The sequence below is a fragment of the Sinohyriopsis cumingii genome, chromosome 6 (assembly GCF_028554795.1).
Source record: "Sinohyriopsis cumingii isolate HCF-2022 chromosome 6, ASM2855479v2, whole genome shotgun sequence".
NCBI classification, from domain to species: Eukaryota; Metazoa; Mollusca; class Bivalvia; order Unionida; family Unionidae; genus Sinohyriopsis; species Sinohyriopsis cumingii.
Window position 1 is genome coordinate 120,469,541 of NC_142966.1, and position 26,957 is coordinate 120,496,497.

The 26,957-nt window shown below is 34.6% G+C and overlaps 1 protein-coding gene across 2 annotated transcripts in view; it reads left to right on the forward strand.

The window, feature by feature from the left end:
- The first annotated feature begins 7,869 nt into the window (after nt 1-7,869).
- Nucleotides 7,870-26,957, forward strand: part of LOC149797844 (E3 ubiquitin-protein ligase RNF130-like) — a 99,635-nt gene continuing 80,547 nt past the window's right edge. For both annotated transcript variants that reach the window (XR_016421889.1, XM_089962862.1), the window contains exon 1: nt 7,870-8,543. Coding sequence is in view for 1 of the 2 variants with exons in the window: in XM_089962862.1 (XP_089818988.1) it covers nt 7,979-8,543 (565 nt within the window). In the remaining variant the exon portion in view is untranslated. The remainder of the gene's footprint in view (nt 8,544-26,957) is intronic.

Below are 26,957 nucleotides of genomic sequence, written 5' to 3' on the forward strand. Positions count from 1 at the left end.
TCTGAACTACGCCAATAAGAATAGAAGTCGCCAATTATAATAAACGGGTCTGTCCAATATATTTCTTTCTACAAGTTATCAAATAAATAACATTAGATGTTGGCACATCTAAAATGTTTATTTGGTATTACTGCTAATGAAATAAGTATTTCGATAATTGAAAGAACCATGTGGATATCTGGACCTATTATATTTATTTGATGAGAAATGGTTTTAAACATTTAACGGTCTTACCTAATTTAGTATTGAAATATGCAGAAACAGCGAAATCTGATATCAGAGCCAATATACCTTTCTTTTCAGTTATATTTTTCATGCTTTTGCCAAACATAAGACTTTTCTGTCCTGTACCAAACATCTCCATTAGCTCATATACAAAATAATGTGTCCAAAAATACCATTCAAAACAAACCATGTAAGGGAAAACAAGCTAAACTCCTTTCTTTACGCACATTTCATGCATATTAACCTCACAGTTTTGTTACATGTTTTTACTCTCGGTACTATTCTAAAGTATAGTCGTATTCAGTTTTATACTCAAATGTACATTCCGGTCACGTTTTGCGAAGAGAAGGTAGTAATGGGAATGGGTTCTTAGAATGCTGTGTGAATAATAAACGAATGATGACTTTAATAATAATAATAATAATAATTGAATCAGCCAGTATTTACAGGGCTTGAACTTGTCCTTGAAGATTTGCGATGGGACATAAAATTGTTAAATGGCTGAAATATTGACAATGCTGTATTGTTAAGTTTAATTTGTTTTGATTAGATCAAATTCTCCGTGAATTCTCAGTTGCAGAATCCAGTATCGTTCCTTGTGTGTGCATTTTAAATCAGTCCTCAACGAGGTAAAAAAAAATCTGTTATATCTTAGGACTTTACTCATGTCCAGTTAAATTGTTGCGGTTTGCGAGTTTGGCATTGATATTACTGCATATATATATATATATATATATATATATATATATATATATATATATATATATATATATATATATAATTCATTTCAGAAGTCAATCGTTACGCCATACAAATTTGCATGTAAGGAAATACTCTCTTAACGGGACATCCTAACGTCTCACTGACATCATTGATTTTTAGTTGTATGCCCCTGTTGATAGTAAACCGAACTCATGTAGTGGAATTTAGGAACGAGCTGATCTGGGACAAGTTTGCACAATAGTCAGGGCTTGTTGTCTTTGCAGTTGTGTCTGCCTAAAGCTCTGATCCTGATAATAGGTACCTTGGCACGTACCAGATAGTTCTTGAGAGTTTTAGGTCCACGCTTCGCCTTGGCACGTACCAGATAGTTCTTGAGAGTTTTAGGTCCACGCTTCGCATCTATTTGAATTTTCCATACAGACGTTCGCAACATTCCGTTCAATCTGGTGTCAATGTTTCCGAAAGATCTATTGTAAATTTGCGGGATCGGGATGGTAAGTTTGTGGGTTCGGAGTAGTAAGTGACCAGAAAGATTCTTTGTTTAGCTTTCATGGTTTTACGTATTGGTCAATTTCTGTTTCCATTCCTGATGAGCAGATTATCATAGTCCAGCTATTTAGACTCAGCGGTACTCTCATGTTAAACAGGGTTACAATTCACGGGACATAAGGGAATTTTTTTATTACTCAACAAATTGGTGCATAAGTTTGTGTTTTGTTCCGCAAGATAAGAGATTGTTTTGTAAGTATTGCGTTTGTTTGGCTGGAAATATAATGGTTAACGTATGTCTGCCCTCAGTCAGATTAAAATGAGATGTCCACTGTCTTACGTGTAGATCTGACAGCGACTGCTAGGGGGTAATGTTTTTGTGATCTTTGAATTAGCCAATGGAATTGCAGCTTTCAGAAATTTGAAAGGGAATATAATCGTTCGATGATCTTCCGCAATACTGCTCAGTCTCCCAAACGAGAAGATTTAAGATTTCATCTGATTGGCCGAAAAAATTAGCTATTATGGTAATAACATAGGTCACTAGAACATGACCATTAAGCAGTCGCTGTCAGATCTTCACTTAGAACAGCTGGAATCTGATAACCAGATTGGTCTGCCCTCTAACTGAAACGAATGAGTATTAGTAATACTTTTCACACAAGGACTGTCTCTTTTGCAACAATGTAGAACGTTAGAGGCGGGAAAGATTAGTTAGTCTGCATTCTAAATGAAATGCCATATTTTGCTTTGCTTGATAAATATATGGACATAACACGTTTATGTACAAGAGAGAGAGAGAGAGAGAGAGAGAGAGAGAGAGCATTTTTCAGCAAGCTCCGTTCACTTAAAATATTATTAAACGATGAGGGAGAATTATCTCAGTCAAAATGTATACAGTGCAGGGCCCGTTACGGCATAAAATTGCACCGGAAGAGAGAGAGAGAGAGCCGATAAAAGGTTAGTAGAACTTTTCAAGATCTGATTTGAAGCTCTCCTCTGTTGACGCGCACACGATACTTAGTTTCACAAAGGATGATTCCAGTCCACAGTTGTTTCATCAAAGAAAGCATTTATAAATTATTCTGTCTACAATACTCAACCACGAATCATCTACTGTTATTTGTAACTAGTTTTTCTACATTATATTTTAGTTACGAAGTTAGGAAAAGATCTTGCTTTGATTTGGCATTTATGTCTTCTTTGTTTTAGAAATACATTTGGTGAGAGAATCGGCACTAACCCCCTCGACCCCTTTGTGAGAGTATGTCAGTCGGATCATACTTCGCCTGTCTTGGAGGGTTTTGGTAGACCCAGGTCATTTAACATTTTGTTGACGCATCCTGCTTTACTGGTTTTGTAGTCGCCATATACAAATCATGCTGCCTGGCGTCGACACTTCTCGACTCTGACGATATCCTTGGTGTAATAGGGATCCCAGACGACACAACCTTATTCCAACACGGATCTGACTACTTGTTAGTAAGGCGTTTTGCCTTTATATCTGTGGATAGTGTCTGAGGTTTCTCTTAAGAACTGCCATTGAATAGTTTGCTTTATTGGTCGCTTTGATGATATGAGATTCCCACTTGAAGTCTTTAGATAATGTTAGTCCAAAATATTGTTTGCTTTATTGGTCGCTTTGATGATATTAGATTCCCACTTGAAGTCTTTAGATAATGCTAGTCGAAAATATTGGTTTTCACTGACTTATTGTGGTATGTGATTTTCAAGGTGTAGAAGTCAGATGATTTATTGTTTTACTGGTCATACTCATGAGGTAGCATTTAGTGGCATTAAAAGCCATACCCCAATCTGCCGCCCATTTTTTTTTTTTTTTTGGGGGGGGGGTTATTGCGTGTTTTTTTTTTATTGGTGTAAGATCATGCTGGAGGGTATGGTGATCACTCAAAATTGTTCTGTAAAGGAGGCAGTCGTCTGAAAGCAACCTAACCTAAGGATTTAACGCAGTCTGGAAGGTCATTTATGTGGTAAAGGAAAAGGAGGGGTCCTAGCACAGTTCTCTGAGGGACACTGGAGTCGACAGTGACTACTTTAGATGATTCTCCGTCTACCACCACTTGCATGTGTCGCTTGTCAAGGACATCGCTAGCCAGCAGTACATTGCCCAAGTGATTCCATCGTTTTCTATACTGAACAGTTATGAGGTGGCACAGTATCGAATGCTTTTGAAAAGTCTAGTATCACCAAGTCGGTTTGTATTTATCTACCATTGTTTTTTGAAGTAGCGCATGCATTATTGTAAGATGCTGGAGTATCCCAATCTAAAGCTGTGGTTCAGTTTAGTTAGAATATTATTTTTGTCCAGGTGGTTAAGAAGATGCCTATTCGGTAATTTTCTGCAAAATGTTCGTCTCCTTTTTTGAACACTGGGGCTACATTTGCATTTAGCCAGTCTATTGATAAACTCCACAAGTCAACCGATAATTCGAAAATAGCTCACAATCCAGAGGCTAGTTGGTGGGCACATTTGCTTTGGGGGGGGGGGGTATGTTGGCAATGTTGTCTGGTCCAACTGCTTTGGAAGTATTTATGTTTGACAACAATTTTTTAACATCTGTTGTTATCTTAAGACTTAGTAGGTTTTATTTGTAGGAGTTTTCCATTTTGTCATAGTGTTTGAAATGTCTGTGGTGGAAGCTGATTCAATTCGTTCGACTAGTATTTGCGGTTTTCCTTTGCTATAATTTACTAAGGTTCCTTTCTCCTTCATTGGTGGAATGACGAAGTTATCTTGTTTGTTTTTATTTACATATCTCAAGAATGGTTTATTGTTTTATTGTCCAGTCATATTTGAATTGTGTTGGTTATATGGTTGATCACTGCATGTTTAAATTGTTTGTTTGCTTTTTGTGTTTTTTATGGGGTGTTTTTTTTTTTTTTTTTTGCACTGTTGCTGAAATGATTTGTATTCAGTTTGTTCGTTTGTCTGTTTAGCTTGGATGTAAAGTCTTGATTTACGTTTCACCGTTCTCTTGGGTTTGTAACTAAACCATTACATAGAGTTTCATGTTTTGCACAGTTTTGATGGAATATTTTTGTCTATGAAGTTACAGATCGTGTTCTTAAAAAGGGATAATAAATTGTCAATATTTACTCCTACAATTATTTAGATTCCTTACTGTTCACATGCAAACTAAATTGTAAACATGAATCTATTCTCAAGGTTGACAACATTGTAAAGTAAGACCAGATGTCCGATCATTTAGTTCAGAATTGTAACATGGTTATGTTTTGGTACACGCCGGGCTTTGTTGACATTCCTTAGCCCCATCCCAGCATGTATGGCTGATTAGAGCATAGAAATGACACCCTGTTTTTCTAAAAGTGTATTTGGTGTGGGTTTCCTACGTCCTTCCCTGAGGTCTGTAAGTGTTGTTGTTAGAAAACAATAATGCGTTATAAAAATTTTACATGGTTTTTCTATTTTTTATTCATCAAATCTGTGAGTTTTATTATCCCATGAAGTTAAAAGGTGTACTTTCTTCCCTTTGTCCGGGCTGACAGTGGGCCTGATTTCCACCAGTTACTTCGAACTGGGGTTGTATTATCAACCGAAAGGCTAGTTACGGCCCTGGGTTAATTTCCTTCCCCTTTTAAAGTTATTTTGATTATTTGAAGTGACTTTGCCAGAGTCTTTCTGTCCGTATTGTGTTATTTGTAATAAAAAATTTGTTTGTATGTATGGCGGAAGCCAAGATTACAGACATCGGAGGTTGGCTAAACTTTAGCGGTGTATGTAGATATGTCAAATCACGCCGTACTCATTCAATAATGTTTCAAAAATATCCTTATGCCACAGAAATATAACTGTCTTTCTGTAATAATTGTAAAACTCTAATAGCTAAAATTTCTAGAACTCTCTTTTCTTGAACATGTATAAAATTATAAAAGATTAAAACCTATGAAAATTTATAACATAGGATTTAACCTTGTTCTGAAAAACTAATAAAAATGGTGACCTAAAGTTGATTTCTTCTTGTCCTGTAATACCCCCACCCACCCCCAAAATTGAAATAAATAGTCGCTCTATTTTTTTTATTTTTTTTTTTACACTCGACTAGTAATAACAAGGGATTATGAGAATAGGAGAGGAGTGGGCGCTGTTGTAGAGGGTATATGTTTTTGTTTAAGATAGAAGAGATGGGGGAGATCATAGAGGGCCTAGGAGTTTTGTTTAAAATAGGAAAGATGAGGGCGGGTTATACCACGGTTTCTTCTTTAAAAATAGGAGAGATTGTGGAATTATAGAAGGACTATAGTTCTTTTAATTATATTGGAGTAATGGGAGATATTTTTGAGGGCCTAGGTTGTTTTTTTTTTCTTAAATAGGAGAAATGGGGAAAATTATAAATGGCCTATGTTGTTTTTTGTTTGTTTGTATTTTTATGTTTAAAATAGTAAAATTGGGAGTTATTATAGAGAGCCAGAGAAGGAATGGTTATTTAAAATAAGAGAGATGGGGAGATTATTGAGTGCTTATTGTTTGGGGTTTTTTTTGGTGGGTGGGTGGGGGCTTAAAATAGGAGATATGAAGGATATTATGGAGGGCCTATGTTGTTGGTTTTGTGTTTGTTTTAATAGGAGAGATGGGGGAAATTATAGAATGGCTCGGGGTGTTGTTTAAGATAGGAGATGGGGTATAGACGGCCTGTGAGTGTTTAAAATAGGAGATGGGGTATAGACGGCCTGGGAGTGTTTAAAATAGGAGCTTTGGTGATTATAGTGAGCCTTGGGATTTTTGTTTAAAATAGGAGAGATGGGGTAAAATTCAAAATTGCTACAAATCTCCTATTTGAGATTATTACTCATAGGAAAATTTAGGACAATTGGGTACTGAAATTTGATCAATATTTTGCTGTCCCAACATAAACACATATATAGCAATCATACCAAATAGCATACACATATAGCACACATGGGACATAGGGTGACCTCTAGCAAAGGTCAACTTTAACGATCTAGGGAAGGAACTCCGAGGAGGTGATAGAAACCACTCTCGGATGAACTTCCCTATAGATACACTAGGGACTTTTTAGAAATACCCCAACAAATTTCTTAATTTTAAAAATATTTCATTTCAAAATTCTTTTTATAAAAATAACACATACAAACAACACACCTTTGGGGGAAACAACAACACATAAACAATTTTCAGTTCTTTGGCGGGGGGGGGGGATCTGTCTGGTGCCCCCACCCACCCACCCCCAAAAAAAAGATTATAGAGGGCTTAGGTTGTCGGGGTTTTTTTTTTTTACTTTTTGAAAGGGTTCTTTGAGAAGTTATTTTTTTACAAAATATTTTTATACCTCTTCTTTTGCATCCTACCCTGTGCGAATGAGATGGTAGCGTTGTGTAAAATAGGAGTAGTGGGGAGTGTGAGTACATTCAGTACATTTTTATTCTTATACCCCCAGGCTATTTTTGTAGAAATGTTGACAAACCTGGTTTGAAGAACATATATTTTTTTCTGGTTTCCTTAGCCAAAATGTAGTGTGCATTGATGACAAAATGACTATGTGCTAAATTATTGCCAATCTAGTCTTTCTTTTCGATGCTGCCGACCACTCCCGTGGCCTATTGGTTAAAGCGTCCGCGTCGGATGCGGAAGGTCGCGGGCTCGAACCCCGGCTGAATCATACCAAAGACTTTTAAAAAATGGCATTGCAGCTACCTCGCTTTGTGCTCATTAAGAGGTTAGTGTTAGGACTGGTCGGTCTGGTGTCAGGATAATGTGACTGGGTGGAACATGATGCTACATGTCTGCGGCATGATGCCCCAGTGCTAGACGTCACTATCAACTGTCACACTGCAGACATCGTAGCGGTATGACTGAAAAATCGTTAAAGCCATGTTGAAAAACAAAATATCACACACACACACACACACACACACACTATTCGAGTATATTTTGCAAAAGAAAAAGTCACAGCATACTCTTTCAGCACAGTATTTGACAAAGATCAGAAAAGTGCATGTACCAAGCATTTGTAATACTTAAATAACCCTTGTTTCTAACGGAAACCATTGATGGACTTGCAGGATGGTGGACAAGTGGTTAGATCACTGGCTACTGGCACCAGAAGCCCCAGGTTCGAGTTCTGGTGTGTCAGAAGAACCCTTATTTCCGAACACCAATAGCATCAAGAGAGAGGGCATATGAGCTTGATCAATGCCATGGTAATTTCGACATAACCTGCTTGAAATATAAACTTAGTTCATATTTTAATTTGTTGCTCAAGATAACGACTTTGTTCACATTGTGATGGAATTTATTGTATACGCAATATCCTTTGCACATTCGGAATGCACCCCTAGTTTAGAATAGTCTGGAAAATATATACTATATATGACGTGAAACTAAGTACTTTTGTTACTTTGATCGATGTTTGTTTACAGGGGGCGCTCTACCGCACTTTAAGGTCACCTGCTTGTTTGACGTCATACCAGACTATTGAGGACAAGCTGTAGAGGAGAAAGTGCAATCTCCATGTCAGTTGTAGGATAATATCAGTCTAACATGCCAGTTGCAATGGCTGGTGTTAAATATGTATCGTCTTCTATTACAAAACCATACGAGAAACCTTATTTATCTGTGCCAGATGTAACCAACAAAATTGCTAATCCAAGATGGAGGCTGTTTGACATTAGAAAGACAATATGGAGCAAGCTCGTTGTGTATTGGCTTGTGTATTCATATTTTAGTAGCCAAATTGGGTGTTGTGACCATTCAAACGGCCAAAAAGTTACGAATGCTAATATTCAAATTACATATCGTGAAAATGGGATGGATAAAATTAAACCAATTGATGGACATTATGGAATGGTAGCAAGAAAAGCAGAAGCAAATGGCATTGGTGTGCACGTACGTACAATTGAAAATTTAGCCGATGGCTGCAAACCCCTGAACACTAGTACAATTCCGACACAACCTTGGATAGCTGTAGTAAAGAGGGGAATCTGTGAATTCAATGTCAAAATCAACAATGCTGCAAAAGCAAATGCCTCAGCCGTAATCATATATGGCAATATGGAAGATAATAATAATAATAGGCATGTTATGGGTGGTAACGGAAGTTACAATGGTAAGTTTGTTTATCCTATAACTTGCAAAAGAGAAATTGTGGTCACATATTGGGTTAGTTTAAACACTAAAATACACTCAAAATCCAAAATACTCGAGTATTTACATATTTCGGTGTGTGTGTGTGTGTGTGTGTGTTTATAGATTATATAGATCAAGACACAGGTGCTGACGCGAGCTTGATGTTAAGAAAAAAAAAACAATCATCTAAAGGAAAAAATCTACAGAGTGACAAAAATACCTTAGATTACCCCCATGACCCGTTCTGACATAGGACCCTCTCTATCATAATATATCAGAGAGAAGGACCGGAACTTCCAAATACTTCGCTCCACCCATGACCCTGGGGGTAATCTAAGGTATTTTTGTCACTCTGTATGATTTTTTCCTTTAGATGATTGTTTTTTTTCTTAACATCAAGCTCGTGTCGAGCACCTGTGGATCAAGAGTGAGATTATAACAAGACGAAATATTTGATAATAGACCCAGACATCTTCAGAATAGCACGCCCCCTCCAAGGTACTGGAGGAAAAGAATGTAGACCCATATATCCAAAATAAATCGTATAACAGTAGGGAGAAGGTGATTTGAGTACAAGGAACTCGTATCTCAGTACAGAAGGACAGGAAATGTTGATAATGATCACAGGTGCTTAGGTTGTGGATATCACAGTTAATATTTGCAATAAATATTCACTTTTCAAGGAAGCTTTGCTATTATTATATACCTGAATGAGTCATTGAGTGAGACTAAAGCACGGTTTCGTATGGTTTTCATGTTATTGAAAATAATAATGACCAAATCAGTGGACAGCTATTCTAGTACATAAGGTAATTGAAGAAAACCAAGCTGTAGTCTGACTCTGTGATGACTGTTTAAAAGCATATAATGCTGAATAGGTAGAGATTTATTGCAAAAATGAATAAAAACATGATTTAAAGTGCCTTAGATAATCATGTTTTTAGTTTCTTGAATAAAGAAGATAGAAGTAATAGTTTTTATGGTTTCCTTTTTTATTTCTGAACTACCCCACTTTGGACCTGTTAAGGGTCATTGGAAATGAACACTGAATATACCAGCACCCAAAGTTTTGACTGTTGACATTGTAACGGGTTACTGCTATAGTCAGTTTCTAATCCATTCTGAATCATGTATCTTTAATCTCTGAAAGCTTTTACTTGGCACACAGTCTAACAAACTATTTAATCTCTCTGTGCCTTTCTAATTTAAAACAATACCTTTTTGTCTGCATGTACTTCTATGATTTGGGAAAATATAGTCGGTGGCAAGTGCATTGTTAGAAACATGCAATTTTTTGTACACAGAATGGCTTAATTTAGATGAATTGCTGCAAGATTGAGATGCAAAAGTTTGTAGGTATCATAGATTTTGTTTCCTTGCAAATGCTTCCACATGCCTACAATTGTCGCTTAACATGCCGCTGAATTTGTATGAGCAACAATATAAATATTAAAACACATTATCTGGATTAATTGTTTATTGGCAAATGGAGCCTTTATCAGTTGTACTAGCCTCTGGGAGTACAGACAAAAGCCCTCTAGCATAAAGCCCCCTGATAGGGGTTCGACAAAAGCCATGCAAAGGAATGACAAAAGCAGCTGTCTCCCCCATTTAAATTTCTTGAAATAAATAATTTGATTGTTTTAAGTGTTTGAATTATTTGCTATAGATACAACAATTTTAATATGTAATTACTGTGAGTGTTTGATTGAAATAAGAAAATATTTTTGTTAAAAAGTAATATAATTGTTAAGTATAATCTTTTATTTTCTTTTATTACATTCATAATATTTTTAATTACATAATTCTAGTTGTTAAACAGTTAGAAGTATGCTTAGATTATGTATATTTAATTTTATTTGTATTGTTTCTTGTTTTTATTTTAATGATTATATGCTATATACAAAGGTCTTGCTAGGATTTTAAAAGTAGGAGTTCAGGACTCCCATTTTGGTACAAATAGGAGTCCCACCATCAAAAGTTGCAGTCCCTTTTTTCCTACAGAATCAACAGAGACGTGAGTGCATCTATTTTTAGATGGAGAGGTTTTTGTAATGTAATCACTCACTTTAATATAGCTTTATTACAACAGTCCATTGACAGGATTGCAAATTTATGGTTTGTTTATTTGTCTACGTCCTTGTAATAATTTTAGGCAATGGTTAAATAGTATCTGATTTGCTGTTTTTTCCCCCCATATTTTTGCAAATATGTGTCAAGTCGGAAAACAGCTTAGACCTTGAAGCGCATCTTGCGAATTCCACAACATAGCATTGTCCCATACGTTTCTGACCTACATAATTTGCATTTTAAAGTTAAATCTTTAATAAAATAATACCTTGGCCTTACTTCCAATGATATGTGTATTTTTCTGAAAAAATTTGCCTGATGATTTACGAAAACAGATAATCTAATAAACTGGTACATCCCAGACTCAGTGAAGTCCACCATTATTTCTCGTTAGGCCTACTGGTTCACTTTCAGTTTCAAACTAATTTTTGATGAAATAGTGTACAAGAGGCAGTTAATATATATCCAGATCACCGATTCTGATCTTAAAACACATGTTTGTATGTTTTGTCATCAAAGGATGTCATGCAGGAAATTGATAGTTGCTATCTTACTCAGAAAAAGGTTAATGGTCAATCAGCTATCAAAACATATGCTTATGAATGGGCAAGAGTTTGTTTGTCAGCGTAATTGATATCCAAACTAGGCCTAGCTACTGATGTCTTGATGAACACATTTCGCTACAACACTAGAACTAACCGGGCTAAGGTGAGGGGCATTTTTTAAAAAAGTATGGTCCGTCAGTGTACCTCTTAAATAGCTATTGTTTGTCCGTCAGTGATACTGAATTTTGTCAATTCAAGTAAGGACTTGTTCCAAACACTAAGCTAGGCATCACACACTTTCTTACACTTAGCTACTGTCCTATCCGAACTATAAATTCTTGCAGCGTTAGCACTCTTCTGAATCTTGTTACAATCTTTGTTAAGTTTGCCGTCTAACCTCAAAATACTTATCCAAATTTATGAATGGCATTTTGTCTAAGTCTCAACATGTTTTGATTCTGAGGTCACGTGCACTACTTATTCCGATACGTTCGGAAATGAACACAATAATGAAAGTTAAAGTTGTTTATTTGATGTACTTTTATAAATTATCGCATGTACATCACTGGGTCTTTATGCCTCTGAATTCAATCACTGTAAATATCAGTACATTTTCCTACCCGGCTGCCGGTCAGAGCCTTTGAACTTGCTGCCCAGCTATTGCATCATGTTCTTTTTTATGTACTCTTATAAAGTGGCAACATATATGTACATGAAGGGGTCTTTCAGTCACTGAATTTTGTCATTGTAAATATCAGCATCGCTAATTGATCAACACATTTGGCAGGTGGCTGAAGCAGGACTGCCAAGTCTTTGAATTTTGTCGCAGACCTATTTCATGTGTAAGGAGGAATCCTGCCTCAGCGATTTTCTGCGTCCCAGATCAAAAATTGGCATCCAGATATGCGTAAATAAGCGTTTCCGATATATATATATATATATATATATATATATATATATATATATATATATATATATATTTATATATGCACACACACCCCCTTGACCATTTGTACAAAATCAAGTTAATGGTATACCTATTTTGTTTTGTAAACAACATGTTACATAGCTAATATTTTTCAATGAGTATAGATTAAGTATTCAGATCATATTAATTTTGAATATGCTTACTTCAGTTTGAGTTAAAGATACAGTCTTGATTGGACCTTAGCAACTTCCAGAAAGGATACTTCCCATTAAGTTGACAGTATTTCCAGAAAATGGTAATTGTGACTTGGGTGAAGTGGAGAGGATTTAAACTTGTTTACATTAATCATTATTTCTGAGGCAGAACCATTCTTATTGTTGTGTTCAATTTTTAATTTGGATGGATTTATTTATTCAAATTATTATTCACTGGAGTTACAAAGAGCTCAATAATATTCTTGGATTAAAACATTAATTTGAATTATAAATGAATTCAGAAAAAGACATTTTGGATTATATTATTGTGATACATCAAAAGACTTGACACATCACCATATTCCAGCCCTTTGTTACTTTAGCACATTCAAGACTATAGTACCCGGATACCAGGGTACCTGCCTATTGATAATAACCTGGGATAATAAAATGGGTAACTGGATACCCATTTAAAATTTAAAAACAAAATGTTTCCAAGTTCACATCAAAGACATTAAGAGCAAGCAAGACACACAGTCAGTTTGAGGCTTCTCTCGTGTGACTGTTGGCTGCTGTGCATTTATCCATTGTTAGACCCTATCTAATACTGTTATTTTCTATTTATAATAACTGTATATGAAATAGTTCCGAGAAAACTGATAGGTTTCTTGAATGTGAAACCATGTGTCACAGATTCATTATATTTTGATACACACATAGGTAGCAGACCAGTCTAAAATGAAAAAAAATGGCACCAGATATTAAGATAAGCAGGCTTTATCATTGTGATTCATGGATATTAGTAACTGAAAAATGTTGGAGGAGAGTGATTTTGTTAAACTTAAAAAAAAGACTCATGTTACCTAAGGAAAAGGACAAATCAATAGCACATTAAAAATTTTGAAGGAAGTATTTGCCAGTCTTGTAATACATATTCATCATTTGTGGACTTCACGGCCACTCAGTGAAAGTTTGACATGCAGACTTGTTAAAATGAGTATCATGCATAAATAATTTATTAATTTGTTTTGTATCTATAATCTCGTACTAACTACTAATGCACATGGATTTAGCCAATTTGTGACAAGAATTTTAACTGCAGATCCAGATAAGTAGCAAAATTAAATGTATATTTTTCATATACTTTTCTGTAATTATGCCATGTAATATAAAGATTGCTCTTTTTATACTTAGATTATACTTTTTTGTCACTTATATTAGTAATATTTACATTTAAACCTCTCTTGGGGGTTGGCATGTATAAACCTATAACAAAGTGGTTTAGACTTAACATTTAATATCATTTCCCTTTGATTGGGTACCCGGGTAACCAGTCATTAGCATCGATGGATTCCCAGTAAAGGTTTCCTAAAAGCTTTACACATCAGTGCATTCGATATTGGATTATTTCTTTTAATACCACTAGAATTCAATTGAAACTTTACATTTGGACTTGTGATATAATTTTTATTGGACTGTTTGGGATTTAATTCACAATACTGTAAGTTCTTTTTAAATTTTAACTTTGTTTTCTAGGAAGTAAATTATTTGTTGAATTTTACAAAACTTGTAGGTTTTCACTGTTTACTGTTAGTTTCAAAATCATAGAGTCATCATAAAATATAGTATACATGTTGGATTATTCTGTGTAGTATTTGTAGCCTAGTACGAGATACATATATGGGTTAAGTAAATTTGATTATTATATACTCCTTTTTTTCTCTGTTAACTTTACATTGTCAGAATTGTTCAGTTATTTTGTTTGATTTTTATGAAAATATGCCCATATTGTGTCAAAGAAAAACGTACTTTTGTTTTGTTGTTTCATAGTCCTTACACAAGATTACACACTCTAAAAGTTACTCAAGTGTGCAAAGGAGTCTATTGTACATAAACATTATTGTAAATATAGTCACAATAAATAAATAAATAAACTCTCAGTCAAATAGATAAACTGTTCTTTAGAAATGAACAGTGAAAATGCATAATAGTGTAAATATCGAAGATCAAGGACTTTTGTTCTCACCAGAGTGGTTTTGTTCTTGGGAACTTTTGTCCTGTCTTTTCATCAGTAATGAAATCAGAGATACAAGTGAGTGATTTTGAAACCAATATAGCGTTACATATTATAAGTCCAATTTATGTGCTTGATGGACAAAAACAGACTGCATGACAGTAAAACCTCATTTCAGAGGTGTTTTTAAATTAAATGTAGAAAAGGCTGTGTGCCAAATTAAAATATAGACAATTTAAAACTAAATTGCACTTTTTTTTCCTCGTCATAATTTAGCCCTTCAGGGTCATGTGTTATAAAACCATATAGCCCAGCAGAAAGGTTACAAAAAAATCTAATATATGAAAAAAATCTAAAAATGAAATTAAGAAGTACAGCTATTTATTTGATCAAAATACCTCTGTTTGAACAAGTAGACTAGGGCATTATTGGCATAAAATCGTAATACAACATTATGGAAATGTAAATCTGGCATAGATCAGCTGATTAATGCTTATTGAACTAGAGGCAAATATTTTAAGGATTTTGGTTTCAGTTAAAGATGCCAACTGGTACTTGAGTACTTGACCATTGCTAATAACCTGGGTAATAAAATGGACAACCGAGTACCCCATAAAATAAACAAAAAAAACCCAAGTTTTCTGGTCTTGTCAAGACACAGAAGAATGATTATAGTTTGAGGCTCCTGTTTTGTGCACATTTATTTGTTGTCACAGGGGCTCATATCATTGCTTATAATTTATTTGTCAACATGTACTCTATAATAATACAAGGAAGGACACTTCTCTCCTTGCTAGTGCAACCTATTTAAGAATTAATGTTGATATTTCAAGCTAGATTTCATGTAGCATATTATAATTGGTACTGATGCTTAGCTTTGGCATTTGACTTTGTATGCCAGTCCAAAGTTTGGCTTACTGTCATACTTTTAAGGAATGCCAGACCCTTTTCCCACAGTACCACTCGACATTCCCATGCTCACGCTGCTTAATATGAAAGTACAACTCACTGTGAATAGAATACTGCCTGCTCATTGGCCAGAGAAAAATGACGTACTAAACCTATTTACAATTTATTTTTGTAGTATTATATTGTATATATATGACTGATCGTTAAATTGGAAACAACAATATGAGCCCCTATGTTCATGGTTAGACCGCCATCTAGTTTCCTTATTTTCTATTTATAGTATGTACATCAAACAGTTCCAAGAAAGCAGACTTGTTTCTTGTATGTGAAACCACGTGTCACTCTGATACCACACACATAGCTGACTAGTCTAAATTGAAAATAAATGGTGCTGGATATAATAATAAATAGGTTTTATTAATGTGACTGATGGATGTTATATGACTGAAAAATGTTAGAGGGGAGAGATTTTGTTAAACTTAAAATCATGTTGCATCTGTAAAGTACAAGTAAATAACACTTTAAAAAAATTTGAAATAAGAATTCGAGAGTCATGTAATATAATACAACAGTCATCATTTCTGGACTTTACAACTATTTGCAAAGGTTACTTAAGACATGTGGATTAGTTACAGTGAGTGTTATGCACAATTAATTTATCAATTTCTTTTTTGTCAATACTCTTGTACTAACTACTAATCCACATGGATTTTGCAGATTTGTGACAAAAATGTTAACTGCCTATCCAGGTAAGTACCAAAATAAATGTATGTTTTTCATACATTTATTGATAAATGTGGCCTGCAATATATAGATTGCTCTTTTTATGCTCAGGTATGCTTTTTTGCCACTTATATTAGTAATAGATATGTTTATATCTCTTGGGGTTTGGCAAGTGTGAACACACAACAAAGAAGTTCAAGTTCACATTTTATTCAATTTCCCTTTGATCAGGTAACCAATCATTCGGATTGACCCAGTAGAAGTTTTCTAAAATTTTGACATCTCTAATTTCAATAGGAGTCTTATCGAGTGGAGCAGGAAGAAGGCAAGATGGATATTAAAGTGTGATGTAAATATTCAACAGTAGCTTTTTCCTACTTCACCTTATTTTTTTTCTATCTCTCCTCTATTTTTGTGACAAGGGGGGAAAATACCCCCCTTCCAGCTTTGGTGCTATATATCCTGGGAACATATCTGGAGAAGCTGACTCACCTTCTGGTGCTGTATTGTTGCTGTCAGTCACTTACTAGCTACACATTACAAATAGAAAATTGAAGTATATACAGTAATAATATTAATAATACATTGTAGGTTTTTTCTTCAGTTTGATGTGACCTTTTTAAGAATCAACATTGATGCTACTGCTGGACATGGCCATGATTGCAGTCGCGTAATATACAGGTGAACCTGCTGAATGGAATGCTGCCCTGTCATTTGTCAGCTGAAAATGAGGTTATCAGTAGTATATTATGTCATATTCATTCCACCAGTGAGAGGGCAGCATTCTATTCTGCTGTTGTACTTGGCATATTAAGCAGGTGAGATCATAGTCTTGTCCAGCTGTAGCACATTAAAACAGGCCAGTATTCTTTCAGGTTGGGATAGTGAATAAAATTTGTTATAGGTCTAACAATTTCTGAGCTTAACAGTGGTGCTAAAGCTATTACAGTACACGACGTGTAGCCTGAGATACCGGCGTCAATTCTTAAATAGTCCACTGATCAAATAGCATTAAGTGTCCGTCTTTTTGCTGTTATATATGTAGTGGATATACAGTATCAGGAGTCACACTACCAGGCAAAGTGGGCAACTAAGTTGCAGATAAAATGTAAACTTTCACCTCCTTCTGTTACGAGAGTGAAAATGATTTCACCCTGTGACATTTTAGATGTAAATTGAGTGACAGTAAATTGATCATGGCTTTTGAGATGTTTGCTTGACCCACACATGTAATTAGAGTTTTGTAACCCGAGGTAAATTGTATTGCTGGCTGCCTTAGCTGGTGTTGATATCAGTTGTACTGCCAAATTGGTCGCATTCACATGTATGTTTTTGACTGACCAATAATGCATTTCTGCCCTTGGTATGGTTACCAGAGTTCCACAAGTTATCATTGGACGATGAAAACATACCAATGTTTGCTTCAAAACTTAAAACATCAACATGTAAATAACAATTTATCTTTGAAGGATAGAAGTGAAAAGCATTTCTAAATATTTTTTTTCTTCAGATTTCAATGGCATATTTGCATTAGTTTCTTTATAAAATAAGCTTGAAACCCATCAGTAAACCTTAATGGCAGACATTGCTCTGTGGAAGTAGAAATGTAAAAAAATATTAGGAAAATTCTGCCAGGTACCCATCAATCCTAACAATCAGTTACTCGGGTACTCGGTCCAAGGAAAATTGTATTAAAAGTGAACCTGAACTACTTTGTTGTAGGTTCACACATGCCAACCCACAAGAGACATATAAGTGTAATTACTACTAATATAAGTGGCAAAAAAGTGTAATCAAAGTATAGGAAGAGCAATCTATATATTACATGCCATAATTACCAAAAAGAGTATGAAAAAGGTACATTTATTTTTGCTGCTTACCTGGATCTGCAGTTAAAATTGTATTCACAGAATGGCTTAATCCATGTGGATAAGTAGTTTGAACCTCTTGTACTAACTAATAATCCACATGGATTTAGCTGATCTGACACAAATGAAATTGATAGATTATTTATGCATAACACTCACTTTAACTAGTCTACATGTCTACAGTAACTTTCGCAAATAGTTGTTAATTTTCACAAATGATTGTTGTATTATATCACTTGAATTCTTGTTTCAGAATTTTTAAAGTGCTGTTTATTTGTCCATTTCTGGATGCAACGTGTTTTTTACAAAGTCCCACTTTAACATTTTTCAGTCATGTAACATCCATCAGTCACATTGATAAGGCCCATTTATTATGATATCTGGTGCCATTTATTTTCAATTTAGACTGGTCCGCTGGTATCAATATAGAATCATGGAAGTGTCGAGTGGTAGCCTGGGGAAAATTGTCTGGCATTCCTAAGAGGTATGATTGTAAGGCAAACTTTGGACAGGCATACAAAGTTCAATGCCAAAGCTAAGCATCAGTACCAAATTTATTATGCTGTGTGAAATATAGCTTGAAATATCAGAATTGATTCTTAAATAGGTTGTACGAAAAGGAGAGGTGTCCTTCCTTGTATTATCATACACATGTCTGAGAAATAAATTAGAAGAACAATTTGAGCCCCACTGATGATAAATAAATGCACACACGACATGAGTCTTGAACTGTAATCCTTATTCTGTTTCTCAATCTGAACTTGGAAACTTTATTTTATGGGTACCTGGTTGTCCATTTTATTGCTCGGGTTATTATCAATGGGCAATTACCCAGGTATCAGATGGCATCTTTAGTAGGGAGTACCTATTCATTAGACTATATTTTGCAATTGATAGTCACATAACTTGGAAAAAATACAGTTGGTTGAAAGCAAAATGTAACTGGTATGTAATAGAAGATTTAGCCTAATAATATATTTTTTTAGGTGAAAACTGTATGGGACGGTGTTGGCAGAATTTGAGAAGAGATGTAAAGGTCAGGGTTTTCTTCTGTCATTTATTTGAGTAAATATGCAAAAAAGCAATGAAGCAAATTATGTCTGACCTATACATAATATTATTATGAGTACTTAGACAAATATTAAACCATAATTTTGCAATCCAATCTGTGAATTGTTGCACCAAAGTTAGAAAGTGACTGGTCAAATTAAGAAAATTTCTGTTTCAAAAAATGGACTGCTTTCAGGTGGCATAGTAGTTAGAGCATCCATCTCAGATGCAGGAGGTCACGGCTTTGAACCGCAGCCGAGTCATACCAGAGACTTACGCAAAATGATACTAACGGGCACTCAGCATTAAGAGGTTAGTGTTAGAACTAGTCAGCCTGGTGTCAGGATAATTTGACTGGGTGGGACAGCATGCATGCTACATGTCTTCGGCATGATGCCCCAGTGCTAGACATCACTCTGAACTGCCACACTGCAGACATTATAGTGATATTACTGAAAAATTGTTACAGCTGTGTTAAAAATCCAAATCACACAGATGGTGTTGTATATTTATAACTATGTGTCAGTTCAGTTGGAAAGAAAAGTTCATTCATATATTGACTTAAATTTTTTTTGGCAATAATGAAATTAAACATTAAAGTTCTGATGTTCTTATGTGCCCTATTTGGTCTCTACACCATGTATTTTAGCTGTACATGTTTGAATTTATATAAGCATATGAGAATATATTTAATGTAATTAATTTTAGCTGATGGGAGTACCTAGATAAATCATTGTAATTTTGAACAGGTATAAATCAACAGCCACTAGAACAAGCAGTTTAATTTTGTTACTTTTCATAACTTCACCAAAAATTGACAGTGCAGAGGATTCACATTTAGTTTTGAATTTACACTCTGAACATGTTGTTGTAAGGTTTGGTTACTCATCTGTAGTTTGGATTCATGAACACTGGTATGAAGACACCTGTGTACTCTCATGTACATAATTTTCTGGTTGTTTTAAACCAGTTTAGAATGTTCTTGACGGCCATTTTCCAAATTATAAATAAAAAAATAAAAAAGATTAAATTGGTAGTTGATTACCTATTTGCAATTGTAGTGCAGGGTTCTTAGGTGCTACAGTAAAACCTGTTATGAGACTGCCCCATGTGCCAACAAAAAATGGTCTCATGACTGGTGGTCTCTCATAACGGGCTTGTACAAAATGACCAGTTTCAATGGTCCAGTTTCAGAATAATTTAAAGTAAAATAATCACAATCACTGTACACATAATCTATTCTATATTAATAGTTCTTACTAAAATATGGTAGGCATTCATCTGAAGAAAATTTTTTATATAGCAATGAAGATATACTTTTAACATCAAATTTGAAATCACATTTACTTGAAGATCACATGTACATGTATTAGCTTATGAATTCATGTCTGATTCACTCCTTTTCCTTTATAACATTCTACATTTTTTTTACTGACATTTAAACCGCCATTTTGCAAGTGGTCTGTTCTTTTCACTTCTTTCAGTAAAAATAATTATTTTCTCCAGCGTTAAAATTTGTCTCTTTTTAGTCGGAGAATCTTCCATTGTTATTAAGGTACTAGGTGTTAACTTTACTAGTGCTCATTTGCAATGTCACCTGTAAAGATGGTTTTGACTAGGCTTTGTGAAAATATGAAAAATCTTTTCATGGGCATTGCATTCATGAAATAAAAAGAAACAGTTATCCCATCCAGAAACAGGATCATTTGCTCAGAGACAAAAGTCACTAGCTTTATTTCAAAAAAAGACATACAGGGTAAGTCTATAAACAAAGTGTGTAGTCCGGTCGCACTAACTTGACAGACGACATATTGATGACTGGGATATAATCACTGTAACATCCGGGTGTGTGTGTGTGTGTGTGTGTGTGTGTGTGTGTGTGATGGAGGGAACAAAACAACAAACATCACAAGCCTTTAAAACTATCAATCAAATCCCACAAATGGTAATTACTTGCTGATTTAATAGACAAAGACCTTATTCACCCCCGGGCAGTACGGATTAACTCTAAAGACACAATATATGCGATCAGTACCTTAATTTCGGCACCACACTGGGAACTCACAACATGTACATTAGCCTGGTTTATAGACTGTACCGTCTGTCGCTGCATACATACCTGTAGCCAGAATCCTTTTTTATTTTTTTTTGTTCTTTTAATGCGTGTCTTTGATCAAAACAATCTTTACTATTCAAGCAGTCATTGTTACATTGATTTAAAAAAAGGTCAATGGTGATCTGTCTCTGTTCTCATGATACGCTTACTCATAGAGCTGGATGCTGGACCCTGCTTGTACATATATCATCGATAGCTACAGTTAGGCTAGGAACCAGGCTAAGTGCTAGAATATCCTACTGGTACTTTAGTCTGATTTGCAATGGAAAACAAAAAAAAAAAAATAAACAAGCACCATAAGCAAAAAAACCTATGCAAACACCATGATATTAAAAATTCAATAACTTAAAACTTTTGAGTGCTTGTGATCAAACCTATATTTAACAGTATAGTTGAAACCTGGATGTCAGCTTCTGTGTTGAAGAAAGGATATGAGCCGTGGCATTTTCTGGATCTGCATGTGTTTGAAACATGTGCGTTCAATTCCGCACCAAAGAGTCAGGTGCTAATTTTAGTAATGAGTGTTCCAAACTCAAGACTGTTCAAGGACTGAAATTCCATCATCAAACAATGTCTCTATTCTTTTTCCACTTACAATTAAGATAAGCTCTCAAAAGATTTTTTTCACTAAAACATAACATTATTAACCAATCCTGGTCAGCCAAACCCATATATACCCTATTTTATGTTCACCCATTTCCAGGCTGGTTCCCATTTTTCCACATCATGAGTACCCTGTGTCCTGTTTGGTTGCTAGTCAATTATTTTCTGGCTATTTATTAATTCCCAGCCATAATAAATCTCTTGCCTGGCAATCTTTGACAGTAGTTAAACATTTTTTACAGGAAGTGAAATTAAATGTCAGTGCTGAATGTTTTTACATGTACATAGAATTTGAGCACAGAAATTCAGACATTATATCTGATCAGTGGTGACAGTTTTTTTCAGTTAAGATGGGACCCCTTGAGAAGGAAGAAAGTAGTAATCTGAAACTACCTTTCTCTAAGAAAGGTGGGCAAACTTTCCAGTGCAAGTGCCGCATACACAAATTTACACCTTGTCGTGGGCCGCATAGTTCATTAAATAAAATAATTGATATTTGAAATAGCAAAAACAAAAGGTTTTTCTAAATAACATCATAATTAATTTTCAGTTGTTAATATGTTGTTAATACTTGAAAACTTAAACTTCAAAAGAAGCATATTTATTTGATGAACAGAGTAACATAAACAGAGTCAGTGCGAATGATGACTTGTTCCTAGGCCGCATGGAATACCCTTGGCGGGCCGCATGTTTGCCCACCCCTGCTCTAAGCCGATTTTCAGACTGCAGATAAGTTATCACTGGAAGTCATACACATCTGCTTTATTAGTTAGTATTTGCAGCAGCCTGGATCATATAATATTGCAGAACATGCATTTACATATAACATGGACATTGGTTAGGATTAGAACTGAATACAATGAAAAGTTTGTGCTGTGATATACTGCTTTATCTTTAAATGTACTGTAATAATGCCAGGGTATTCCAGAATTATATTAGGAATGAACATATTACTTTTGGGGAGGGGTGTTTTTTTTGTTGTACAGTTCTGACTCTCATAAAGCTGTGAAAAATATCTTGCTTTGATTCAAAGCATACTAGCAACATATTTTATCCATTATATTATTTAAAAATTAATTATCTTGAGCTAAAAGAAAAGACAGTCTCTTGGCTATATCAGTTTCCTGTGTTCTTCTTATGATGCCTGTTACGTATATCTGATTTAATTCATATTTATTTTAATTTTATTGTTTGTTTGTCAGCTTCAATTTTTTTTAAATTCTGTTACATGCTGTTATAATATAATCTTGTTTATGTGCTTTGGAAATCTTTTGACCTTGACAGTTTAGTTGGTAAACACTTAAAGCTGACCTAGTTCCCAACCTTAATTCAAATTAGTAACAGCCACATGAACAAGTTCTTTTTTTTTAAATTTTTTTATTGTGAGAGTAATAACCATATTAGTAAAAAAGTCAATTCAAGTTTATGGCTTCTCAGTAGGATATGACATTTTCTCCCTGAAAGGCACAGAAAACTATTTTATAACAGTTACATACAACCCTATTTAGATTACTGTAATACAGTATGGGGTAATTCAGATGATAAAAACATAGCAAAGCTGGCACATTTTCAGAAAAGAGCATGCCTGTTAAAGACCGAATCTGTTTGAGAAAAACCAAATTAATTTACAGGATATCCCATAATAGTGCTCCTGAATATTTACGATTACTATTCCAGTATAGGCTACCTGGTAATACTCCCCACTTGCGATCCATGTCTACCAAACAGTATAAAATTCCCAAACCAAATAAGGAGTTATTTAAAAAAAACTTTCCAATACTCTGTAACTCTGCTCTGGAATAGTATTCCAGTTGAGATTAGAAATGCCCACTCTGTTTCTTTCTTCCAAACCCAATATATCCAGTGGCTTCAGAGATGCAGCTAAAATAAATAAATTCCTTTGCATAGAGATGCACATTAAAAAAATTGATGCACACTTTTTATTGCCATGCATATTTTTGACGCGAAGGATGTACACACTGCAATGTGTTCAGTCTCCAATGCAGTGGATGAACGATGGCATCGTGTCCAAGTTCAAGTGTAGGCATTGTTATGATGGAGTAGCTTCCCCTATTCTAGCGGGCTCATACCAGTCTGGTTCTTGTGTAGGCTTTATTATGATGGAATAGCTTCCCCATATCTCGTGATTATGCAATTTCCTTCAATTTCCTTCAGGCTCAGCAGAATGTCTAGCAAGCAAATGAATATTGATACTTTTCTAAGTAGAAAAAGACATCCAGAGGAAAACCACACATACCAAAAATCATCAGCCAGATAGGTGAAGGATGATGAACATATAAAAGTAAGTGTGGCTCGTAGCTTCAAGGGTCCTACTAAATACTGCTAAGCCTGACAAAGCCACACAAACCCAGACAAAGCCACACAAAGCCCCACAAAGCCATGCAAAGTCAAATAAAAAATATGTATTTATATTGTTGATTATATTGATGAATAAATTGACCAAGTTGAAAGACTAGTTTTCAACATATTTATTAAGAATTAAATAACCAAAAATTGGTCAACAGAGTACAAATTCGAAATCAAATAATGACAGAGTCTAACAAAATGATATCTAAATTGTTTATTACTTTATAAATTGTTCATTTAATTTATTATCGAAAGAAATGTCTGTATATGATAAACTATCAACTTAAATGTTTATTTTTGACACAGGCACACAATGTCATATAATGGCATAATAAAAATGTGTTAATTAAGTTAAAGGTAGCACGTCCTACTCACCTACTATTGATTGTAAAAGTTGTTGATGTGTGTTAATGGAATACAGAAGCATTTCACTACCATATGCTGTAAATTTTATATCAACAGTAAATAATTACCATTATTGTAAGTTTTAAAACGTTTCTATCCTTGTACTGATTTAAATAGATAATAAAAAAATAATTATCATAGACAAAGCAAACATTTTCTAATTCTGTTATATTTAAAATAATTATTTTGAGAAAAAGAAAAGAAAATATTTCATTTAAAAAGATGATCATGGTCCCAAGAGAGAAAAATAAATTGGGCTGGATAAAAAATATTGAAATTGCACCAAGTAACCAACAAGATATCATTCATCATAATGGTATGTGTACTTCCCTTGGGACCTATCTAAAGTGTTTATATAATCAGTGATACAGAGTTGCAATGCCAGTCAGTAAGGTAAATGTCTTGGTTATGGGGCGCATATATGTAGTGCATTTAAGACTTTGTTGCTCTTGTTGTTGTATCTTAAGCCTATTAAATGGTTATAAAAATCAGTTGCTTTAATTAAATTTTAAAATATACAAAGGCGTTTCTCTCTCTCTCTCTCTCTCTGTTGACCAAAATTATCAAGACAAATGCAAAACTCCATGAAAAGTCAAGAATAGAGGATTTTCGCTTGTGAAATATCATAATGTCTCTGGATCTATGAAGGATGATGGTAGATATCAAGTCAAACTGACCAAAGAGATAAAAAAATTTTATGGTTGGTAGTAATATTAATTAAGGCAGAATAATGACTTAGATCAGCTTTAAATATATTTAATTAATTTAATTACCAATTGTGGGCTCGTTATTTCGCTTAGATTCTACTCCACACTAATATCCATGGGCCTGCACGTCGATGCATTGATGAGCGATCATTATTCAGGAATCTTTCTTTGTAGTGCCCTCCTTTGTTTGTAAAAACCATCTTTCATGTATAAATCATAAGTGTGACATATTGATTTAATCAATGTGAATAAAAATAGAAACTCAAAAATGTAAACAATCAGCTTATCAATATGCAGAGGTGATTGTGAATAGGCACAAAAGGACATTACATTTTGTAGTGGACACACTCGGCTGGGATGTGAGTTCATGGATTCGGTCAATACACAGTTGCCCATAATCAGTCTAAACTCCATTCCAAAGGCAAATATGTGTATTTGTATGTGATATAAATAAAATATATACATAGTATGTATGCTGTATCCGCAATATACCACTCAATGTGCAAGCCTCGTTTCCTTTTAATGAAACATTTATACATTTCGAGGTATATCATTCATACAGCGTACATACTACACATAAATTATGCTAATATACCGTTAGTCTGGTCATAAATATGTCTTTAAATATGATGAGCATGAGAAAGGCCTGGTGAAGTGTTCACCATTTGTCGGATGAGAAGTCCGTGAGAGAGTGGAATATATATTAGAAAATTGAATTTTCTTTCGATAATCAGTCGAAAGAACAATTTATCAAATAATAACAAACATTTCCAACATGATTGTGTCATACTTTATAAATACTTTATGATTGTTTGAAATTCAAACTTTGTTGCCCAATTTTTGGGCTTTTAAATCTGCTTAAATATATTGAAAACTACTCTTTTGGCTAAGTTAATTGATTCATCAATATAATTAACAATATAAACACTTTTTTTAAATCTGACTTTGCATGGCTTTGCATCAGGCTTTGTGTGACATTGTCAGGCTTTGTTGAGTTTTATGTGGCTTTGTCAGGCTTAGCCATATTTAATAGGACTGTAGCTTCAACAATAAATGGAAGAAAGAATTCCCCTGGATGAAATACATCTCATCTACTGGAATGACATGCTTGACTTGTGTTCGGGCGAGTGCAAAGACTTCCAGAGTGAAGAATACTTTTGTGACTGGGTCAAAGAACTATAAAAAATCTGCCCTTGTTTGCCATGAAGAATCTGGGGAACATATTATCGCAAAAGGGATTATTTCGCAACAACGAAATCTGGATGCTTGCCAAGAAAAATGCAAAAAGCAGGTAGATGCTAGCCTCATGGCGCAGATGAGAACAGCAGTGCATATATGCCGAGAAAATATTCCAGACTGGCAGTTTCCTGGTTTAATCGAACTTCAGGTAAAATCCCCCTCCCTCTCTCTCTCTTCTTTCATTTGTATGTGTATGTGTCTCATGTCTTTTTACTTGAGATCGAATTAAATTATAAAACGAAATTGTCATTGATCAGTCCACTTCAGTTTACTTTTTTTTTAATATAATTTTCAGTTAAAGAACTATAACACTGAATGAAGGGAATAACATTGGTTCTGCAATACTTAGTAGACTCATTACTTAGTAAACTCATTCCGTTGACTTGTGCTTTGTGAGAGGATGATAAGCAAGTTTTTATTACTTTTTTTTAGAGGGACAATGGTTGCTCAGCCCTGCAGAATGAGACCCTGACATACAAGAAGCATGGGATTGTGTCTGAGATGCAGACAGCAGCCTCTTTAGTTTGCAAGGAGAGGGTTCAACAAAGGGTCCATACTTCACTATACCTGGGCATTCTTCTGAATGAGTCTTTGGATATTGCTGTGCAAAAAATAATTGGTTATATTTTGTCGAGCTGTTTGTGGTGGGAAAGCAA